Source organism: Alnus glutinosa, chromosome 8 (assembly GCF_958979055.1).
Source record: "Alnus glutinosa chromosome 8, dhAlnGlut1.1, whole genome shotgun sequence".
Taxonomy (NCBI): Eukaryota; Viridiplantae; Streptophyta; class Magnoliopsida; order Fagales; family Betulaceae; genus Alnus; species Alnus glutinosa.
This window is the reverse complement of record NC_084893.1, coordinates 25,832,881-25,856,239: the sequence shown is the minus strand read 5'-3', so window position 1 is coordinate 25,856,239 and position 23,359 is coordinate 25,832,881. Positions and strand designations below refer to the sequence as shown.

Below are 23,359 nucleotides of genomic sequence, written 5' to 3'. Positions count from 1 at the left end.
TTTTTTTTGAAAATTAATTCTCAATGACTAAGAAAATGACGTAAATTGCCCTAAAGGAATACCGGGATCGTTACAAAATGTCTCATCACTAAATGTATCAAAGTGATATACACTTTACGTCTGAATTCATAATTTTCTTAAGATTTAGAGTCACTATTATAAGTAATCGTGAGTGTATATCATTCTTATGAACGTGTTGATAAAGAATGATGACTCACATGAACTGTTTAGTGAATTGCATCTCTATGCTTCAACACTAACTAATCAACCCAAAGTCTTTAAATCCCACGAAGGCCTTTACCCTATTGTTCTTTGGTTTCGGTTACTTAGACAACATGGTTATTATAGTTTGCGTGGTATGCAAGTGCTCTTTTTTTTTTTTTTTTTTTTTTTTTTTTTTCTGGGCCGGTTATTCTTAGTGCTCAATGCATAGGGTGGTTGGCGTCAACAATGGAGATCTTGCAGTGGTTTCCGGGGGAGAAGGACTTTATCAAGTCCTTCAAGGAGGGGTCTAAGGTTCTCATCGTTAAACGAGGTGGCAACGCAGCTGGAAGGTTTCTTGAAGCGGCAGTTTATGGTGCAGGCGGTTGGAGAGGAATTATTTTCATTCCAGAAGGTCGTGATGGGAGGGGCTGGAGGAGTTTTGTCCTTGAGTTGGGTAAGATCAGTGCATTCCTTAAAGTCCCGCTTAGGCTTGGAGTGATTCGTCCTACATCAGTTAGAGAGAAGACAAGGAGGAATGGTGATGGTGTTTTTTTTCAGCAAAGATGATGTGCCTTCCTTCGCAGAAGTTTTGCGTTCAGGTCCTAGCCGTTTAAAGGCGGAGAGGACGCTGTCTCAACAAGGGGTTCCTTTGGCTAAGGATCGTGGTGAACGCCCGGAGGTGCAGAAGCTGCCGATTTAGATATCGTGTGGTTCAGAAAATTTGAATTCTCTAGTGATTCCTATGGGTAAGGACCATTGTTACTGTTGTGGTTCAGAATTTGTGAAGGCCGAGATGGTTTCTGCTGCTTGAGACAAGACAGGTTGCATCTATGGTGATAGTTCTGCAGGTAATCAGTTGACAGGAGAGATGAACGCGTATTCCTCTCTTTTGATTTGGAAAAGCCAGCTGGAGAAGTTGAAGGCTGATGTGGACCAAGCTCTTAGCAGGGTTTGTGAAGGGCTTCTTGAGATTGGGCCTGGCTTTAAGCCCAATGGTACTAGGCGAAAGAGAAAGAAAAATCTTAAGAAAAAGAGGAGGCTTCGTTCGGTTCAGAAAGATCCGAAGCCCAACGCTCATGTCCTGAAAGATTGGGTAGTGCTTCCTGTGGAGGGCCTGTCGCCGGCGAAGGGCATTGGAGGTTCAGATAAGTCTCCAGCATCTCCAGAGATCTCCGTGGGTTGGGTTTCCCTTCGTCCGGAACCCTTGTTTCGAGGAGCCAGCGAGCCGTTTGCTCTTCTAGTTCTGAGCGGGGTTCACGGCTAGATTTTGACGAAGTACTTTTGGTGGAAGGAACGGGTCTGTTTGAGAAGATGGGTTTGTCTTCAAAGCTGCCAAAGGTCGCCGGAGGTCCACCTTTCGCCCTTGAAGTCCTTGTTCCTATAAACGTTTCTCCCCCTTCGATTCTGAGTTCTGGGCCAGTTTTGCCCATCCCTGTTCCGGAGGTTTCTCCCAAAGACCCTGTTGTCTCTGCCATAGTTTTGAGGAATTTAGTGGATGCACTGACTGTTTGGGCTGGTCTGGGTCTTTCAGACTCTTTGTATAACACTCTGGTCCCATATTAGAAAGATATAAATAACTCACATAGAGTAAGTGGTTTATAAAGATACTCATGGGTGATAAGTCCCACATTGCCTAGTTATTAGGTGAAACTGGACTTTATAAGGGATTCTAGGAAAGCTCCAAATTGACTAGTCCTTTTGGAGTGATAGCGCAAATCTGGCTAGCGCTTTTCCCTGAGTCGTTACAAATGGTATCAGAGCCACCTAGTGACGCCAGGTCTTGTGGTACTGGAGCACTGCATGACGTGGCCCTGATGAGGACGTCAGGGGTTTAAGGGGTGAGTTTGTAACACCCCAGTCCCATATTAGAAAGATATGAATAGCTCACATAGAGTAAGTGGTGCTAAGTCCCACATTGCCTAGTTATTAGGTGAAACTGGGCTTTATAAGGGATTCTAGAAAAGCTCCAAATTGACTAGTTCTTTTAGAGTGATAGCGCAGATCTGACTAGCACTTTTTCCTAGGTCGTTACACTTTGGTTCCTTCGGGTCTTCCTTCGTCTGATTCTACATTGACCCACATCCCCTCTTCTGGTTCGGGAGATAGGAATGTGATGGAACTTGCTTTAATTCCAATGGAAGAGCCTGAACCTTTGTCTTTTTTTTTTTTTTTTTTCGACAAAGTTAGGGAATTTTCTGGTAAGAAGACTCCAGGGGGTTTTTTGAAGGCGGTTCTAGCATATAGCCTTTCGGTGGGGATTACGTGCGATGGCTATGAAGGTAAGCTTTCGGCTGTGTTTGAGGCTATCATCGACAACAATGATAAGAAGGTAGCGGGCTCTAGCTCGAGTACGAGCAGCAAAGGTACGAGAGAATTAAACAGATTAGCTTGTTCTGTTAATTATGACGCGCATAGTGGTAGCACCTCTCATGGTAGGTGCAAATGTAGGCTTTTGGTGGATTTTTATGAAGCCCAAAATCCTTTCTTGGAATGTGAGAGGGTTAAATGAGGGTGACAAGCGGTTGAAAGTCAGAAATTTAATTAGGCAATGGAAGGCAGATATTATTTGCTTGCAAGAAACCAAACTGGATTTTATTTCTAACAGATTAGTGAGGAGTCTGTGGGGTTGTCACTTTGTTGATTGGTGCTACTTAGCCTCTCATGGGGCTTCTGGTGGTATCTTGATTATGTGGAATAGAAGGATTGTAGAGAAGATGGATGTGTATGTGGGTGAGTTTGTTGTTGCCTGTTCTTTTAGAAGTGTTGCTGATGATTTCTCTTGGGCTTTTGCTGGGGTCTACGGTTCTCTCTGGGATGAGTTGGCTGGCCTTTCTTCTTGGTGGGAGTTGCCTTGGTGCATCGATGGTGATTTCAATGTCACACGCTTTCCTGCTGAAAGATCTAGAGACGTTCGTCTTAATGCTGCTATGATGGAGTTTTCGGACTTTATTTTCGAGTAGGATCTTATGGATTTTCTTCTTGCAGGAGGGCCTTTTACGTGGTCTAATAATCAGGAGATTCCTTATTGGTCTCATCTCAATAGATTTCTTGTTTCTCCAGATTGGGAAGTCAAGTTTCCAGGTTCTCTGCAGAAAAGGCTTCCTAGACTGTGTTCTGATCATTTTCCTATTCTTCTTGATTGTGGTGGCGTTCATTGGGGTTTTAGACCGTCCAAGTTCAAGAATATGTGGTTAAAGGTTGAAGGGTTTGTGGATAGGGTGCGTATTTGGTGGGAGTCTTATCGCTTTCAAGGCTCGCCCAGCTTCATCTTCTCTCAAAAGATGGAACGAACATGAGTTTGGTAATGTGGAGTACCGAAAAAAAAAATGCTTATGGAAGAATTGTGTGCTCTTGATAGTTTGGAGGAACAATGTGGGTTAACTCTCGAAGAAAAGGTGAGGAAATATAGGGTCATCAGAGATCTAGAGAATTCTATTTTACAGGAGGAGATTAGTTGGAGACAGAAGTCTAGGGTTCTTTGGCTTAAAGAGGGTGATAAATACACTAAATTCTTTCATCGGGTAGCCAACTCGAACAGGAGGTCCAATTCCATAGAGTCACTCTCAGTTAATGGCTCTACTTCTTCAGATCAGCAGGTTATTAGGGATCATGTTGCTCTTTTTTACAAATCTCTTTTTGCAGAACCTTTCTCTTAGAGGCCTAGGATGGATAACCTTACTCTTGACACTTTAGATGCGAGTGAAGCCTCTTCCTTGGAACTTCCTTTTAAGGAAATGGAGGTCTTAGAGGTGGTAAAACGGTTGAATCGTGATAAGGCTCGAGGCCCTGATGGGTTCACTCTTGCGTTCTTCCAAGACTGTTGGGATGTGATCAAGTCTGATCTCATGGGGGTATTCCAGGACTTCCACACTCATAGTAAGTTTGTCAAAAGCATTAATGCCACTTTTATAGCCTTAATTCTGAATAAGCCCGGGGCTGTGGATCTTAAAGATTTTCGGCCTATCAGTCTTGTAAGTAGCGTTTACAAGATCATTGTTAAAGTTCTTGCTAATAGACTGAGAAAAGTTGTGGAGAAGATTATCTCGAACCCCCAAAATGCTTTTGTGAAAGTAAGGCAAATTCTTGATTCTGTTCTTATAGCTAATGAGTGTCTGGATAGTCACATCAAGTCAGGTGAACCAGGGTTACTTTGTAAACTGGATATTGAGAAGGCTTATGATCATGTTAACTGGGATTTTTTATTGTATATGTTGAGAATGTGTGGCTTCGGGGGGAGATGGTGTTCTTGGCTAGCGCATTGTATCTCTTCGGTGCGTGTCTCGGTTTTAGTGAATGGCACCCCTTCTGGTTTCTTTAGCAGCTCTCGTGGTATTAGACAGGGTGACCCTCTGTTGTCTTTCTTGTTTGTCATTGTGATGGAGGCCCTTAGTAAGTTGTTCTCTATAACTGTTATAAGGGGCTTCCTCTCTGGCTTCTCTGTGAGCTCTGGCAGCAATGGAGTGATTAACATTTCTCATCTGTTATTTGCTGACGATACTTTAGTGTTTTGCGGGGCTAATCCTGATCATCTCCTCTATCTTCGTATGTTATTGTTGTCTTTTGAAGCTGTTTCATGTTTGAAGATTAACTTGGATAAGTCAGTGTTGGTTCCTGTGGGTCATGTGGATAATATGGATGATTTGGCTGGCATCTTGGGCTGTGGAGTTTCTTATTTTCCTTTAAAGTACCTTGGACTACCGTTGGGGGCCCCTTTTAAGGCTAAGTCCAGCTGGGATGACGTAGTTGGTAAGATTGAGAGGCGGCTGGCTAGCTGGAAGCGGTTGTATTTGTCGAAGGGTGGTAGAGTTACCCTTATTAAAAGCACTCTCTCTAATCTTCTCACGTACTTTCTTTTTCTATTCCCTATTCCCTCTAGTGTTTCCAGTCGTATAGAGAAGTTGCATCGAGATTTCTTGTGGGGTGGCATAGGTGAAGAATTTAAATTTCATCTGGTTAATTGGTTCAAGGTTTGTTCTCCTATTTCAAATGGCAGTTTGGGTATCCGAAATCTAAGGATTTTCAACAAGGCTCTTTTAGGGAAGTGGCTGTGGCGTTATGCCCATGAGAGAGGAGCTTGGTGGAAATCTGTTGTGGATGCAAAGTACGGTTCTACTTGGGCTGGCCGGTGTTCTTTAAATCCCCCTGGGTCACACAGAGTGGGGCTTTGGAAGAATATCAGGAAGGGGTGGAGTTTGCTTTGCAGCCATACCAGACTTATTCTGGGAAATGGATCTAGGATTCGCTTTTGGGACAATGTGTGGTGTGGTGAGGTGCCCCATAAGGAAGCTTTCCCAGTTTTAGTTTTGTATGACATAGCGCGTGACAAGGATGCACATGTTGCAGATCATTTGGTTGTAGTGAGCGGGTCTTATCAGTGGGATGTTAGCTTCTTTCGAGCGGCCCACAATTGGAGGTGGATGTATTGGCCTCATTTTTCTCTTTGCTGTACTCTTCTAGAGTGGATTGTGTTGGGGAAGACCAGCTCTAGTGGTCTCCTTCGCACAAAGGAAAATTTAATGTTAGATCTTTCTATAAGGCTCTTGCTTGCAAAGAGACTATTCATTTTCCCTGAAAAAGTATTTGGCGGACCAAGGTTCTTTTGAAAGTGGCCTTCTTTGCTTGGACGGCAGCGCAAGGGAAGATCCTCACCTTGGACAATCTCAGAAAGAAGCGTGTCATTGTGATTGATAGATGTTGCATTTGCAAATTGAATGGGGAGTCGGTGGATCACCTTCTTCTCCATTGCGAGGTTGTATGCGCTCTATGGAACGCCATCTTTAGTCGCTTCAGTTTGTCTTGGGTTATACCTTTTCGGGTGGTAAATTTATTCGCTTGCTGGTGGACGGGTGGTTGCTCTCGGAGTGCAGTTGTGTGGAAGATGGTCCCTTGTTGCCTTTTATGGTGCTTGTGGAGGGAACGCAATGATAGTTCGAGGACAAAGAAAGATCTATTGAGGAACTCATTTCCTTTTTCTTTCATTCTTTGTACTCTTGGTCGGCTGCGTTCCTCGCATCTTTAGTGTTTAGTTTTAATGATTTCCTTGTTTTGTTTTCTTCTTCCTCTTGATGCCTTTTTTGTATACTTCATGTGTACTTGATTGCGTTATGCGCTTTTTAATGATATTTCTCTTATTTATCAAAAAAAAAAAATCAAAAGTCCTTCCAACGGCTTATCTAAAATTTTTTCTACTTTATTAAAATAATCATTTTTGAAATTTTTTATTCAACCAAAAACCAGAACAGACAACGTTCTTTTTCTTCACCTAAAAAAAAACTTCTTCTTCTACCTTTCAAATGAAAACCATAACAAACATAGCTAGAATTCCTCTTCTTCTTCAAACTTTTTCTAGTTTTCCTTTCTTTACAAACAACCAAACGACACAAAGAAACAAAAATCAGATGAAAAATAAAAAACATTATCAGACAAAAATTATACCGTGATGAAGGGGAGGATGAAGAAGGGGAATTGGCTGGGAAATCAACGCAGAAGAACCAAATCAGGGTGAAGAATAATCTCTAGGACTTGTAAAATACTGGGTGATTTGGTTTCGGGAAATAAAATTGGGTGATTTTGCCACTTATTTGAAGGACAGTGTCTTCCTTTTCGTTCATGGCTTTAGGGTAAAGAAGATGAGAAATTGGTTTGGTGGTATAAGGGTGCTGCTGGCCTTCCTTTCGTCTATGACTTTAGGGTGGAGAAGATGAGAAAGCTGAATTTCCTTTTGTCCATGGTAGAAGGCACAAGGAAAGAGGAGGTGAGAGAAAAGACAAAAAGAGAGAGAGAGAGAGAGAGAGAGAGAGAGAAAAGATAATAATTAAATATGCATGTTTTGAATTCGATGAATAAATGATAATTGTTTCTATGTATATATGTAAATACATTTATTGCAGATAACGAGCTAAGAGACTGCAATTTCTTACTCACTGAGAATGATACTTGGTGGCTTTCTTTAACGTTATGATTTTTGTTTTATTTAATACTATGCTAGTTGTTTAGAGCATATTGTTTGGAGCATTGCATGTGTTAGAGTTATAAGTTAGGAATAAAAATGCTGGAGGTTTAGATACCAAGGTGTGTCAGTGAATTAATTAGACCAACGGGTAAACTGAGGTTTAGGTACTAAGAAGTCAAGAAATTGACTAGACCAACGGGTAAACCAAAAATTTACGTACTGAGGCGTTAGTACACTAATAAAACCGACGGATAAACCAAAGGTTCAAGGTTACTAACATAGTAAGGGAAGCATAGGCTTCAAGTTCGTGGAGCATAGGCTCATAATAAGGGAAAGACCCTAGGTTACAGGCCCATGGCAACAAGGTATAAGTAGACCTTGGGTTAGAGGCCCTTGGCAGCAAAGTATAAGTAGAACCTGGGTTAGAGGCCCTTAGCAGCAATGAATAGATAGACTCTGGGTTATAGTCCCTTGGCACTAATGAATGAGACAGTACAAACAGTAATGTTTATGATATTATGCATAAGCATAAATGGCTGACATCACAAGGTTGCATTGGATGCTCTTAAGTAAATCAATATGTTTTGATTTTATTGAAGCTATTGACTCAAACAAATACAGTATGGGTTTGTGGAAGACTCCACAATCACATATTTAATGATGCAAGTTCCGATGATGAGAGATTGGTATATGCTAGCTTAAAGATTTTAAAGTTAATGTTTATATAGCAAGTAGTAAATCATTGTAAACACTTGTATTGTATTTCTTGTGGCATGTAGGTTTCAGTAGAATTTCTCTGTATGCTTTTTTGTCATCTATGACACATATCTTATGCTCCGTTTGTTTTAGCGTAAAATGATTTCGGCATTTTACGGTGTTTGATAGGGGCAAAAATAATGGTCAATGAAAATCATTTTCGGTTTGACCGTAAAACCTCCTTTAAACAAAACAAAACTATTTATTTTGAATGTTGTTGCTAGTGTTTATTATAGGAGGACGAACAATAGGTTTTACCTAATTCTTTGCCTTCAAAAGGAGACTTGTTGACTTCAAAGGCTTTAGCAAAGAGTAATATAAAGTATGCCTTAATGTTTTGATGTTTCTTAAAAATAACGAGAGAGGTAGAAATCAAAGAGAATTTAATGACTGCAAATTTGAGTTTCTATTCTTTTTCTATTCAACGTAAGAGAGTTAACTAGGGATATTAAATACACTGTTTATTTTACTTGAAATACATGGATCGGTTCAGTTTTACTGAAAAGACCAATTTTTTACTTAAAGGAAAGGAGAGGTAGAAATTAGTGTGAATTCAATGAAAACAAAATTTGACGTTTTTATTCATTTTCTATTCAATAGAAGAGAGCATTTTAAATGCATCGTTTATTTCAATTAAAATACATGGACCAATTCAGTTTTACTTAAATGACCAATCTTTTACTTAAATGACAGGTTTAATGTTTAAAAAATATAGGGTTACGTGTCATAATTCTAGGCCAATTTAAGTTGGAACTCAGCTTTTATATATATAGTAGCTCAAAACCCCCGCAATGTGTGAGATTCTTTTATACTTAAAAGACCGGTTCAATGTTTAAAAATTATGGACTCACATCACGTGTTATAATTCTATACTAATTCTAAGTTGGAACTTGGCAATAAGTTTATTAAAATCATGGCAAAATCGGTTCAACATATAAAATTCACTAGTTTTTTTACTTAAAAGATCGGTTTAGTGTTTAAAAATTATGGGTTCACGTCATATGTCATATGTAACACCCTGGTCCCATATTAGGAAGAAATGAATAGCTTACATAGAGTGGATAGTTTATAAAGATATTCTTAGGTGCTAAGTCTCACATTGCATAGTTACTAGGTGAAACTGAGATTTATAATGGATTATAAGAAAGCTCCAAATTGACTAGTCCTTTTGGGGTGATAGCGTAAATGTGGATAGCGCCAGGTCATGTGGTACTGGAGCACTGCATGACATGGCTCTGATGAGGACGTCAGGAGTTTAAAGGGGAGAGTTTGTAACACCTCGGTCCCATATTGGGAAGAAATAAATAGCTCACTTAGAGTGGATAGTTTATAAAGATATTCATGGGTGTTAAGTCCTAATTACCTAGTTACTAAGTGAAACTGAGCTTTATAATGGATTCAGGAAAAATCTAAATTGACTGGTCCTTTTGGGGTAATAGCGTAAACATCGCTAACGCTTTTTTTTTTTTTTTTTGTCATTACATCATAATTTTATGCCAATTCTTAGTTGGAACTCGGTTTTTATATTCAGATATGATATGATGTTTTTAATTAATATTTTTAAATTTGGTTATGATTTAACCTTTAAAACTGTTTTTTTTTTTTTTACCAGTTCAGTGTTTAAAAATTATGGGTTCACGTCACGTGTCATAATTTTATGACAATTCTAAGTTGAAACTCGGTTTTTATATACATATATGATATGATGTTTTTAATTACAATTTTTTTCAAAAAATCTCATCACTTAATGTGGCTACAATAACAATTAATGTTATAATGCGAAAAAGTCTTTATTTTGGTTTCACATCCATTATCTTTTCATTAAAACATAACAAATTTTAAAATCATGACAAAATCTATTCAACCTTTAAAATTCACCGACTTTTTTACTTAAAATAATGGTTCAGTGTTTAAAAATTATGGGTTCACGCCGCCAATTCTAAGTTGGAACTTGGCAATAAATTTAATAAAAGCATGACAAAACCGGTTCAACCTTCAACCTTGAGAATTCACTAGTTTTTTTAACTTAAAAGACTGGTTCAATGTTTAAAAATTATGAGTTCACGTCAAGTATCATAATTCTATGCTAATTCTAAGTTAGAACTCAGCTTTTCTATACATATATGATATATGATATGATGTTTTTAATTATTATTATTTTTAAAAAAAAAAAAAAAATCTCACCAGTTGATTTGGCTATAATGACACTTAATGCTATAATGCGAAAAAGTCCTTATTTTGGTTTAATGAAATTTCACATTCATGATCTTTTCATTAAAATATAATAAATTTATTAAAATCATGACAAAACCGTTTCAACCTCTAAAATTCGCCGGTTTTTTTTACTTAAAAAACCTGATCAATGTTTAAAAATTATGAGTTCATGTCACGTGTCATAATTCTATGTCAATCACAAGTTGGAACTCGACTTTCATATATATATATATATATATGATATATGATATATGATATGATACGATACATGATATGATATGATATGACTTCAAAAGTTCTAGCAAAGAGTAATATAGAGTAAACTCTAATGTTTTGATACTTCTTAAAAGTAAGGAGAGAGCGGTAAAAATCAGAGAGAATTTAATTACCGCAAAATTTGACGTTTCTAATTTTTTGCTATTCAATGTAAGAGAGTTAATTAGGAATATTAAACGCATCGTTTATTTCACTTGAAATACAAGGACCGGTTTAGTTTTACTTAAAGGACAGAATTTTTACTTAAAGGAAGAGAGGTAAATATTAGTAAGAATTTAATGACAACCAAATTTGACGTTTCTAATCCTTTTCAAGTAGAAAAAGATGAGTTCGAACTTAAGGAGCTACAGCGTGTGATTACGAGAACAGGTTCGATGCACTAGAGGCGGTCTTGGCTTATGTGTACATCGGCAAGGTGAAACCGTTGCCGAAAGATGTATGCGTTTGCGTCGACGAAGATTGCCTCCACAAGGCGTACGTGCAGGCCCGTCGTGGATTTCATGGTCAAGGTGCTCTATGCCTCGTTTACATTCCAGATTTCTGAGCTGGTGACTCTTTATCAGGTAAGAGTAGCACTAGCACACACTAATAGCGTGTAAGCCTTCTTTTATTTGCGATTCTCTAACATATATAATAGCTTGAATAGTCGTGATCAAGGCAGTAATTTTAACCAAACAATTTATTTTCATGTTTAGCATCACATGTTGAAAACCTTCAATTTCTTAGAATTGTGGGATTAATGAAAAGACTAATGTTAGTTTGAAATCCTTGAAACATGTAGAGTCTAGCCGAACTCGCTTCGTGATTCACTGATTAGTAATTAGTGTAGCTCCGCTATTTTGTGGCGGTAGCTGAATGCGAAAATTGTTAGGATGCCATTACTGGGAGGATTGTTTATGGTTTTGTAGACTAATGGGCTGTGAAGCATTCAGCTTAATCAAGGTAAGGCTTGGTGGTGTTGGGTCTGTGTCCTGAGATACCTAGTGTTTGTTGCTTAGAGCATTGAAGACCGTCTCTCTCTTTTCTTCTTATAAAACTTTTTTAGCACACTACCATGAAGATCTAAAATATGTGCTATGTCTTTGGCTTACTGGAAGATCATGTTCCCACCAAAAAGGGCCACCAAGTTCTTATTAACTCATGTCCCAATTGTCTCGGCTATATTGTTGGATTCTCTTGTGTGTTGTGTTAATGCAGGAATCATCTTGGTTTTGGACTTTCTCTTCCCTAAAATTGATGCATCTAGTAAATTTATTCCGTGTTCTAATTACTTTTAACATCAATAAACATCCAATACAAAAAACTTTGATTTTAGCCACGTGGCTACAGGTACTGTAGCCATATGGCAATTTAGCCATGTGGATAATATACTACATAGCTAAATGATTTGTGTAGGTAATTAGCCACTTGAATTTTTACCAAGTCGTAAATTAGCCACGTGTCTGATAAGCCACGTGTCTAAAAAATTTTCCCAAATTGAATTTTTTTTCAAATTTTTTTAGGTTTGAAATTTTAGCCACGTGGTTTATTGTCCATGTGGCTACGTTGCTAATTGGCCACGTGGCACATAAACCACATGGCTAATTTATTAGAATTATTATTATTATTATTATTTTTTTATTTTTTTTATATATTTATATTTAAAATTTTAGTCATGTGGTTTATTGACCACATGGCCAATTGGCCACGTAGCACATAATTTATTAAAATTATTTTATATATATATATATATTTAAAATTTTAGCAATGTGGTTTATTGACCACTTTGCCAATTGGCCACGTGGCACATAAGCCTCATGTCTAATTTATTAAAATTATTTATACTTATATATATATATATATATATATAAAATTTTAGCCATGTGGTTTATTGACCACGTTACCAATTGGCCGCATGGCTAATTTATTAAAATTATTTTAATTTATTTTAAGATTTAGAATTTTAAAAAAGGAGAAGAAGGAACGGCAAGCGTGGGAAGAAGGAAAAGAATGAAGAAAATATAACAAAATGAAAAAGAATAGTTAAAAAAGGGGGCGGGGGAACTGATTAAAAAAAAAGGGGAAAAATTGAAAAAAAAAAAAAAAAAAAAAAAAAAAAAAAAAAAAAAAAAAAAGTAAGAAGGAGAGAGATAAAGAGGAGGAAATTTGAAATGGGTTGGAGGGAAGTTTTAGCAAGTAATGATAATTAGCCACGTGGTTGATTTTCTTCACACAGAGAGGGAGATGGAAGAGGGAGACCGAGAGAGCTGGAGAGAGAGAATTGGAGCAATTCTAAGATAGATCCGTGGTCGATGATGAAGCTAGAGTCCGGAGGGTCACGGCCCGAGTGGTAGAGATCGAGATCGACCAACTCTCAAAGATGGAGGAGATCCGGCCGACTCACGCTCGCCGGCCGTGGATCTCCGTCGACCACAAGTACTCTCTCTCTCTCGTGCTGATCTCTCTTTCTTATTCTTTGATGTTTCGGTGATGTAGGGATTGGAGGACCGGCCGGATTTTGAATATGGTTTTGGATTTTTGTTGTTTTGGTTTGATGATTTCCTGCGAGTGGTCGAGTGGGTGATTGGGTTTTTGTTGTTTAAGTTTGAGGCGGTAAATTGGTTTTTTTTTTTTTTGTTTGATTTCCGGCGACTGGATTGTTGTTGTTTTGGTTTATTGAATCTAATGTACGTAATTAGGTTTTTCTCATTTTGGGTTTTTGTATTTTTGGTTTGATGGGTTCGAATCCGGCGACTGGGTGATTGTCGGTCCCGGCCTGGATGTACGCCGGAAATATCGTATATATACGATATTAGGAGAAAAAAAAAAAAAAAAACAAATTAATCTGTTTTTTTTTTTTTTTTTTTAAAGGAATAAAAAATTATAGCCACTTGGCTTTAATTACATGCGGCTATAAGTGCCCAATTTTTTTAGAAAATAAAATTGCATTTAGCCACTTGAGGTGGGATGTGGCTAAACGTCACGTGGCTAAATAGCCACATATATAAAAGGCCACGTGGCTAAATGTACATTTAACAACAACCGGATTCACTACGCGTAATCCATGTGGCTAACTGCACGTGGCTAACTGCAAGTGACTAAAAACCAAGTTTTTTTGTAGTGATCTAGTAAATTCAGTTTTCCGAATGGTCACGCCCGAAATCAGCAGTTTTCCAGATAAACATGTAAAGAGAATACATAGGGCCCTGGACTCGGATGACGTTGAATTAGTCAGAATGCTACTGAAAGAAGGCCATACCAATCTAGATTATGCATTTTCTCTCCACTATGCTGTGGCATACTGTGATGCAACTTGATCTTGGACTTGCTGATGTTAACCATAGGAATTTGAGGGGCTACCGCGTGTTGCATGTTGCTGCAATGAGGAAAGAACCTAAGATCATAGCATCCCTCCTAACAATGGTAGCCAAACCATCGGATCTTACATCGGATGGTAGAAAAGCAATTTAGATACATGTCAGATAATAAACTGTGTAGAAAAAGTTTTCATTGGATTGCCAGTTCTGGTTGCTTCGTTTCCTTCTTCCGACTAGATGGAACGGGGTTCGTAATCTGATTAGGACCCGTAGAACGATTGAACTTGAACCTTGACCCCTTCTTTGGAATTTGGAGCAGAGAAGCACCTCTATGGCTCTATTCTACTATGCTGGTGGTACATCATGGCTTCTTTTTACACAATGGTTTTGTAGTATAAAACTATAATAAAATGTCTCTCAATAGAAGAGATTCCCTTAATGGTTTTATTATAACGTGAGGCTTTTATTAATGCTTGGTAAAAGAGCGAACATATGACTCTTCATGTGCCTTGCAGTAAACCAATTCATATGTTTCAATTGAAAAACATCTAATTTCATTTATCATGTAATCTTTTGATGTTTGCAACAAAAAAATCACAGCACAATTAATTTAGAACACTCGCTCGTTCTTTTTATTTGATAAAACCTTATTGTACGTGCAATGGACCGTCTTGTATCTTAATTCTACAATGCAACAGCCTTTCAGAATTTCTTTTTGATTCTCAAAATTCTGCAGGACCATACTCCTAAGAATGAATGCTGAAAAAAAAAATAAAATAAAAAAATAAAAATAAAAATGCAAATGGAACATAATCCGCAAGAACCCAGAAGAGATTCCCGGCCAAGTACCCTGTACTCATCCCCAAACTCACTGACTGAGGCGGTGTTGGTGATGGTAGTGCGGGTAGAGGGGTACCATCAATTGGGTCCGGTTTGATGACCACGACTTTCTGGTCGGGGATGACTTCGTCGGCGGATTCAAGGAAGTAAAAGCCGTCAGGTGCTCTTTGGATTGGAACTGGACCCTGTTTTCGTGCAAAGATCGGAGAGAAAGAAGCGATGAAAGGTTTTTCTGGTAGAGAGAATTCTTGGGTTATACAGCTGCTTGGGATGCGCACCAGCTGGGGTTATACAGCTACTTGAGAAATGGGGTGAGGAAGACGAAGCTTACGTGGATTTTGAACAAATTACATGGAATTGGTTTAGGAAAATGTTAGATTTACAACATCAACACAATAAGTGCATAACAACCCCTCATATGAGGGTGGGCTCCACACACTGGGGCCCACCCTCATGTGAGGGGTTGTTGTGTACTTGTTGTGATGGTATAGTGCAGGAATCAAATCCCGTTGATTTAACATGCATGATATATTACGTTGCATCTGGAACATGTATCGAGTTTTTAAAGGTGTTAAGTGGCGCAGACAAGAACGGTTAGTTTTTGAATGAAAATTTGGACGAACGTATCATCTCCGTCTTTTCCCATAGCCCAGATACCATCTGATATGGTCGTTTTGTATACAAAAATATCAATAATAAAATTAACACTCGCAATAGTACGAATCCTTGTAGGAAAGGGCTATATTGAGGGTGTTGAACCTCAAGGACTGTGTAGGTGTTGTTATCAAGTTTTTCGAGATTAAATATAACTTAATTTAAAAGATGTTTGTTTTTTGTTTTATAAAAATAAATAAATAAATTACACTAAATTAGGATATAGTACAATTCGTCTTCCTTAAGCATGACCTATCTAACCCTCTTGATCATATATCAATTAAAACCATTATATAACAATCATTCACTTAGTTACAGAAAATATGAAGAATTGAGTTCAATTAATATAAAAGACTTTCTAAGATAAAATAAGAATTTCATAATGATTGAATATAAACATTAAGATCAATTTTCACAGTTATACAATCATCATGCATATAGAAAATCTTAAATTAAAATGCAATGACACATCAGAGTTGACTGAATAATCTCAATATATAAAATAATAATCTTTCGTTCTAATACAATAATTACATTAAAAAATGATAACATACGTGCCACAGGCGGCACTAATATTTCACCACCACATATTATTCTAATACAAACTAAAGCTCTCTCCCTTAATCAAAGTAGCAGCTGCTCCCTTTATTCCTGCTAAAACTCGCATGTGATTGTGGTCAAGTGAGTTAACGGTCCTCAACCACATAATGAAACACTGATTTATCTAACAATATACAATACATCCAAATAATGACAGTTATATCTACATACATACAATCATATCCACATACAATTATGCTCGTTCTTTTACTTTAACTCTTTACTACTCGAAGCCATATCTCTACTTATTATATTATTTGTGCTATATGTTACCACTAATTACTGAGTCATACCTCCTTTATTGAACTATACTTCCCATATTGAAGTCATACCTCCATTGCTGGAGCCATAGTCCCATTACGGGAACCATACTTCCAATGTCAGAGCCATAACTCTACTTACTTACCTTGCTGGAGCCACTATTACTCTTTCAACCTTTGATTTATTCGTTGATCTTATCAGTGTATTGATGCTTTGGTACCTAAACCTCAGTTTATCCGTTGGTCTCCTCAATTCATTGATGCCTTAATACCTAAACTTCCAGTCTTTTTCTTAACAAACTTATATCATACCACAGTATATTCATGCAAACCACATCATATACATAATTTCAATCAAAACATGTTAAGCATATTAAATGTCAAACACCACGCATACAATTAAATAAAATAACAATCACTACATTGCTAAAGACTAAACCACATGTATCATCCTCAGTGAGTAAGAAATACTCACAGTTATATTTTGCTTCAGAAAGTATCCACACACAAATATTCGCTGCAATATAAATTAATACAAACAATAGTGAATTAGTATAATTCAATAAAAATGCATTTTAACCCTATTTGCATTTCTAACCTTTAATTAAAAATATCAAAGAAGGCATTGTTTCTGTTAAAATAATTGAAACAATGAGATACCAAAATAGATTTTAGCTACATATGGCTTATTTTTATATCAATTGAATTTAATAACTTCCTTAATATAAAATAATGTTTAAAAATACTTTTTAGAATTTTGGGCAGCGTAACAGCGCTTTTGTAAAACATTTACTTTTAAATCGGGCATCATAACGGCTTGATTTATTATCTAAATAAGCCACTTGAAATACCCCGTTAAAACACAACTTTAAACATTAGATACTTAAAATAATAAAAACTGTAAAATCTCAAAATATTGAAACAAAACTTATAACTTAGAAATTTACATAAAATAAATCAAAACCTCACCAAATATCTCAAAATGTTAAAGAGTCCTTTTTATTCCATTACTTTTGTCTTTTTCTCTTTTAGAAGGGAGTTATATATATAACTAGTTCCCTTTTATTTTCTTTTAAAACAGAACATTTTCAACCATAAAGGAATATTAAGAGGGACTTACGAGAGAGAGAGAGAGAGGAAGAAACTACCCACAGAAAATACACAGCAAAAACACCAAAGTTACTCTGTTTTAGACACAAATCAAGAAATATGAGAGTTCTTTGGTCTTTTTCTTTCCACCAACTCAAAATACAAGAAAAAAGGAGAGAGAACTATTGCTTCATCTTTCTTTTGGGTTTTCTATTGTAGAGCGAGTGACCATGCGGGAGAGAGGAGAAGAGAGGGCTTTGCTGTATTTCACACAAAGGAAGGGGACTGGGTTGTTCTCTGCAAGAGAGAAACAGAAAAGAAGAGAGAACAACTTTCTGCCATGAGAGAACCAGAGAGAAGTGAGAGAAGAAGAAGGGAATTTGTACGTGAATTGAGAAGGGGATGCATCTCCTCTTATAGTAGCTTCAATGGTTAGGATCTCTCTTGGGATTATATTTATGAAACACACATTGTTTTTAGAATTAAATGACATCTATCTAAATATTTTACCCTAAAGGAAAAAAAGCTTTGAAATGGGAGCTGGGCTAGCTGACTATGCGTGAATTGAATTGTGTCAGTAATTGGATTTAATTAATGCTATATAGTAAAAAGTGAAGTTTTCTCATTGCAAGTTGAAAGGGCAGAAGGTGCTAGCTAGAAATCTAAATGGAGGCACGTGAATTGAATTGCAGTAGAATATTGGATGTAATTAATGTTATGCGGAAGAAAGGTAAAGTTTTATTAATATACATAATATACGAGTTGAGCTTAATAAACAGGTCAATTCTTATGCGAGCGTGTTTATGAATATTAGCTGAGTTAAGATGAGTTTATATGAATATGTATCGTTTAATAATTAAATTTAATTTCATATTCAAGTCGAGCATGAATAAAATTTAGTCGAACCGATTTGAAATAAACTCATTAGCAGCTACACCCTTAATTTTGTCATCCTAAAATAGGGCGGGCGTTACAAAGAAATCGGTTGGCAGTATCATAAATTTAGAAGTGGCTGGCTAGCTAGCTTGTACGTACACGTTGTCCAGGCCTATAGACTTATTGGCACTTTTATTTCAACCGCACAGTGTGACTCTAACAGATCCCACCAAATATCCAGGCCCTAGGCCCTAGGAATTAGGAAACAATATATGTACCAATTAATAAACCTAAACTAACTTTTAATTTGAAAACGTGAGGAAATTGCGACTGCCTACAAACTTACGTAATGTCCCCCCCCCCCCCATCTAGCTAGCTCATGGGCATTTTGAAAGGAGTGCATTTTCAGCTATCTTTCGAAACGCTATTAAATTTATTTGCAAATATATATTTTCTTAATTAGAAATTATATTTCCATGTGAAATATGCATGGTTACTTTCACATCATGTTCTTTCATATAATAGATGAGACTAACAATAAGAAAACAACTATTATTAAGCCAAATCATTTTGTTTTCGGACAAGGATTAATTTGAAATGGTTACAATATTCGGACAAGAATAATAAAGAAAATTAATGTTCCCTCTTTTGTAGAATGAATAGACGACTGGGGCCTTGGGATTATATTTATGAAACACACATTGTTTTTAGAATTATATGACATCTATCTAAATTTGGACCCCTGCGCTGGGCTATTAGATACGATACAACTGTAATATATACTACGTACTTGATTGGTAAGAAAAAGCTTACGTAATTAAGAACTTGAACAGTACTCTTGTAGGTACGGTGGTAATTAACCATCTCTACTCCCTACATATATGAAAAGAAAATATAATTGTAAAAGAAATTAAAGACATAGCGGAATAAACACAAGAATATTACATAGTTCGGTTTATGACTTACATTCACAAGATAAAGCCTAAATGATTATATTTTGCTTTTATTCATTGATATTTTTATAATATATGAGACTCATATTTATAAGAGGATTAGGAAAAAGTAGGGGCGGAGCAAACTTTTGCAAATTGGGGGGAGGGGGAGGCAAATTGAAAAAAGAAAATTTGAGGAGGGGGGGGGGGGGAGTGCAAAACTAAAAAAATAAAAAACTAGGGATAAATTTTTAATGTTTTTTTTTTGGGAGCACATTGGGCCTTGGGGGGCCAATCAAATTAGATGATTTTATTATCATCAAATCTGATTATATGATATTACTATCAATTACAACAAATCTCTCAACTCAAATCTCCTAATATAATTTAACATACACAACTATATTGTATATTCTTTGGTTTTGTCCTCTTAATTAAGATCAATATATGCATCAAGAACATTCACATTCGGCTTAGCAAATTTACTCTTTATTTTAGCTAAAAAAAATAAAAATAATAATAATTATATTTTTCTATTTTAGCTACCTACTTTTTCAAAGTATATACATTTGTTTCTCTATTTTAGCTATATATCAACTTTCATTATTCTATTTAATTATGAATAACGATTCATTATTCTTTATTGAGAGGATAGAGAATGTTAGAGATTAAAAATTGCCTTGTTTTTACATTTGGTTAGTGAACAATAGCAAATGACAAATGTTTATCCAACCAAATGGCTAAGCCACACCCAATTTCTTTAATTTACTCCCATTTAACATCTTAGCCAGCCAAAATTAAATAACATTTGGCTAGTCATATGAGAATGATTTTAACCACCCACTTTTTCAAAGCACCTACATCCAACTCCCAAAATTACAGATCTACTTTCACTCTTCCATATAAATATATATATTTTTTTTTTAAGATTAATTTATTTACTCGTGTGAGGAGAGAGAATATCAATCTTTTAATATTTTTTTTATGATTTAAGAAGTGAACAGTGCTCCCTATTTGGAGCCCGTTGGAGAGAAATGAGCATTTTCGCATTTTGGCTCCTTAAAGTAAATATTTTCTCAAAATAAGGAGCTGAATGAGAATGTTCTTCCTATTCCAAGGTAAGCCCACAGAAAAAATTAATTAAGAAATAAGAACTACGTACAGTCCACAATGGTCCTAATTAAGCTGATCAGCTCAACCATAATCTATAAATTTGTGGCCCTTACACAGCCTACCATAATACCATTAGCATTAAGTAGTCCGCAACAAATTAAAATATCTAGATCTGCTTGTGGTCCTCTGTCCTTTCCCTTGTTTACGTAGAAATACTAATATTTACTTCATGCAATGATCATTTCCCCTAGTTTACCTAATTAATAAACGAACAAAAAGAAAGAAAGAAAGAAAGAAAGTTGGTTGAGGGAAAGCAAGACACGTGCAATACTATGCTTTCTATTCCTATAAATACCTGAGCACGAAAACCTTAATTCTCACAAAGTAGCCCCTCAAAGTACTAAAGAAAATATTAGCAAAAGAAAATGTCTTTTCCAGTTTCAGCAATAGCTGCTCCATCTCAAAACGATATGCCTGAAGCTAATCGTCGCTCAGCAAATTATCATCCTAGCATTTGGGGTGACCATTTCCTCACATATGCTTCTGATCAGTTTTTGGTAAAAAAAAAAAAAAAAAAATCGATCTCACTTCTTTTTCCCCTTGAGTGTACGTGTGCATCTTCATGCCAACACGCATGCATGCATGTATTCATTATTTTTATATTTGCGACCACAATATATATCATCATATCTCTATTATTTGTCATAATATATATAGAGATAATTCAAAAATCTAAATTATTTATAATATTAGCAACAATAGGAGGATCGTCGCTGATATGTATTCATTATTCTTATATTAGCGACCACAATGTCGACGCGATTATGTCATAAAATAGATATAATACGTAAGATATAAATTATTTATAATATTAGAATTAGCTATTACAAGAATATTTGTCGTCACTAATTGGTCAATTTTCGTTACTATTACTTTCTCGTGACTTTTGGATGTCGCTGATAATTTTCTTGCTGAAGACCATTTTTCTTGTAGTGATATGTTCACAAGTGCATGCACAATTAAAATTGAGATTAATTTTGTACTTTACAGTAACTTTAAACTTTTCTATATCAAATAATAACTTTTTAAAATATTTTAATCTTATTTATCCGGCCTGCTCGTAATTTCTTATTCTTCAATTTGCTCGTACAGGAAACTGATGAGAAAACAAAGCAACAAGTTCAGGAATTGAAGATGCTAATGGCTCCAAGTGAAACGTCTCCACAAAAGCTAAAGTTGATTGATGCAATTCAGCGCTTAGGCGTGTCTTACCATTTTGAAACTGAGATTCAAAATTTTTTGGAACAACTGCACAAGACTCTTCATGACTGTGATCATGACCATGAAGATGATGATGACCTTTACACTGTTGCTCTTCGGTTTCGATTACTTAGACAACATGGTTACTATATTTCGTGTGGTAAGTTCTTGTTTTTTCACTTGGCAAGTGCTTGTTTCTTTTTATTCGTATTAAGAAAGTCTTCTTTCATTTGTATTTGTCAAAACTTAATATGCATAAACAATACTTTTATGTAGAATTGGCGTCGCATTTAACATAGTACATACTTGAATATGTGCTCAAACATGAGCCAACGACATAAGTTTCTATATCATTCTACGCTAGACTCATCTTATGTGCTTGGATTATTAAGCAGATATGTTCACCAAGTTCAGGGACAACAATGGGAATTTCAGGGAATCACCTATCAATGATCCACAAGGAATGCTGAGCTTGTACGAAGCCACACATCTCAGGGTGCATGGGGAAGATATACTAGATGAAGCTCTTGTCTTCAATGCCACACATCTTGAGTCAATAGCATCTCACTTAAGCCCTCCTCTTGCAGCACAAGTAAGCCATGCCTTAAAGCATCTCACTTATGCCCTCGTTTGGACGACTTGCAGAAACTTTTCAAATAGTGTCAACTTCTAAAATCCAACTCCGTGAAGAATTTAGAGAAGCTTGATCTAGCGTCCAGACGGTGTTGCTAGCTCTGACGTCTGGACGTCTTCAACACTGAAGCTTCTAGACACTGCGAGGCGTCCGAACGCCTTCAAAGGCTCGTCCAGACGGTTGCACAAGAACCGGTTATTCTGAATTGGAAATTGCATGGAATCTTCATGGACCTCTTCTTAGAAACTTGTGACCATATACATGGCATAAAATGAGACACTGTCCATATTACTTGAAGACTCTGAATAGAACCGATAATCCTGTTAAAAACAACCGTTACATAAAGTGTTTTTGTCAACCAGAATGTTGCCAATATAAAATACTAACAATTCTTATGAAAGTGTTAACAAAGAATGATGATTCACATGGGTCGTTTAGTGAATTGCATCTCTATGCTTCAATACTAACTAATCAACCCAAAATCTTTAAATCCCGTGAAGGCCTTTAGCCTAATGTTTTTCGGTTTCGGTTACTTAGACAACATGGTTATTATAGTTCGCGTGGTACGCAAGTGCTTATTATTATTGGTTTTAATTAAACAAGTCTTCTTTCATTTCTATTTGGGAAAACTTAATCTACACAAACAATACTTTTAAGTAGAATCGGTGTTGCATTTAATGACATAATTTTCAACATCATTCTATGCTTGACTCATTTTATGTGCATATATGCTTGGATTGTGAAGTAGATTTGTTCACCAAGTTCAGAGACAACAAAGGCAATTTCAATGCATCACTTATCAATGATGAATAAGGAATGTTAAGCTTGAATGAATCCGCACATCTCAGGGTGCATGGGGAAGATATACTACATGAGGCTCTTGTCTTCACTGCCACACATCTTGAGTCGGAAGCATCCCACTTAAGCCCTCCTATTGCAGCACAAGTAAGCCATGCCTTAAAGCAATTAACCTCTTCGCAAAGGACTACCAAGGCTAGAAATTGCAAATGTGAGTCTTTCTTAAAGTTTATCTACAGAGAATACGGTTCCCATAATAAAGTTTTTCTTACCTTCGCAGAGTTGGATTTCTACCTATTGTAGAAATTGCACCAGAAAGAACTTTCTGACATTGCAAGGTTAGTTATTAAGCAATGTATCACCAGTTGCAAGCGTGAGTAACCATTTCTATAACTGGATTTTGACGATATGACTCTGAGATTATGTTTACTAGCACAAAATCCGCGCTCTGCACGGGATCCTTCATTATAATTTTATTTCAAAATTTAAATGCATTTCTATTGTACTTTTCATTATAGGTTAAAAAAGACGTGTAAAATAATATATCATACTAAAAGTTATACACCTGTACATTACCGAACATGTTAAATCAAATTAAAACATGT

At 36.4% G+C, this 23,359-nt stretch overlaps 2 protein-coding genes across 2 annotated transcripts; both read left to right on the top strand.

Annotated features, from left to right (window-relative positions):
- The first annotated feature begins 3,869 nt into the window (after nucleotides 1-3,869).
- On the top strand, nucleotides 3,870-7,945 carry LOC133876290 (uncharacterized). Its single transcript, XM_062314567.1, has 6 exons — nucleotides 3,870-4,175; nucleotides 4,545-4,950; nucleotides 6,650-6,705; nucleotides 6,824-6,958; nucleotides 7,778-7,842; nucleotides 7,936-7,945. The coding sequence occupies exons 1-6, from the start codon at nucleotides 3,870-3,872 to the stop codon at nucleotides 7,943-7,945; spliced, it is 978 nt and encodes a 325-aa protein (XP_062170551.1).
- Nucleotides 7,946-10,836: 2,891 nt separating this feature from the next.
- Nucleotides 10,837-21,995, top strand: LOC133876288 ((-)-germacrene D synthase-like). The gene is made up of 4 exons (XM_062314566.1): nucleotides 10,837-10,965; nucleotides 12,878-12,994; nucleotides 21,215-21,482; nucleotides 21,718-21,995. Exons 1-4 carry the CDS (start codon nucleotides 10,837-10,839, stop codon nucleotides 21,993-21,995), a joined length of 792 nt encoding a protein of 263 aa, XP_062170550.1.
- The last annotated feature ends 1,364 nt before the right edge of the window (nucleotides 21,996-23,359 follow it).

Excerpts from the sequence above, each read along its gene's own strand:
- LOC133876290 (XM_062314567.1), top strand. The coding sequence starts at position 3,870 with ATGGATAACCTTACTCTTGACACTTTAGATGCGAGTGAAGCCTCTTCC. Across the intron at positions 4,951-6,649 it reads CAGCTGGGATGACGTAGTTG|GGGAGGATGAAGAAGGGGAA; the intron begins GTAAGATTGAGA and ends ACCGTGATGAAG. Across the intron at positions 6,706-6,823 it reads CGCAGAAGAACCAAATCAGG|GGTAAAGAAGATGAGAAATT; the intron begins GTGAAGAATAAT and ends TCATGGCTTTAG.
- LOC133876288 (XM_062314566.1), top strand. The coding sequence starts at position 10,837 with ATGTATGCGTTTGCGTCGACGAAGATTGCCTCCACAAGGCGTACGTGC. Across the intron at positions 10,966-12,877 it reads AGCTGGTGACTCTTTATCAG|GGATTGGAGGACCGGCCGGA; the intron begins GTAAGAGTAGCA and ends TCGGTGATGTAG. Across the intron at positions 12,995-21,214 it reads TGTTGTTTAAGTTTGAGGCG|GAAACTGATGAGAAAACAAA; the intron begins GTAAATTGGTTT and ends TTGCTCGTACAG.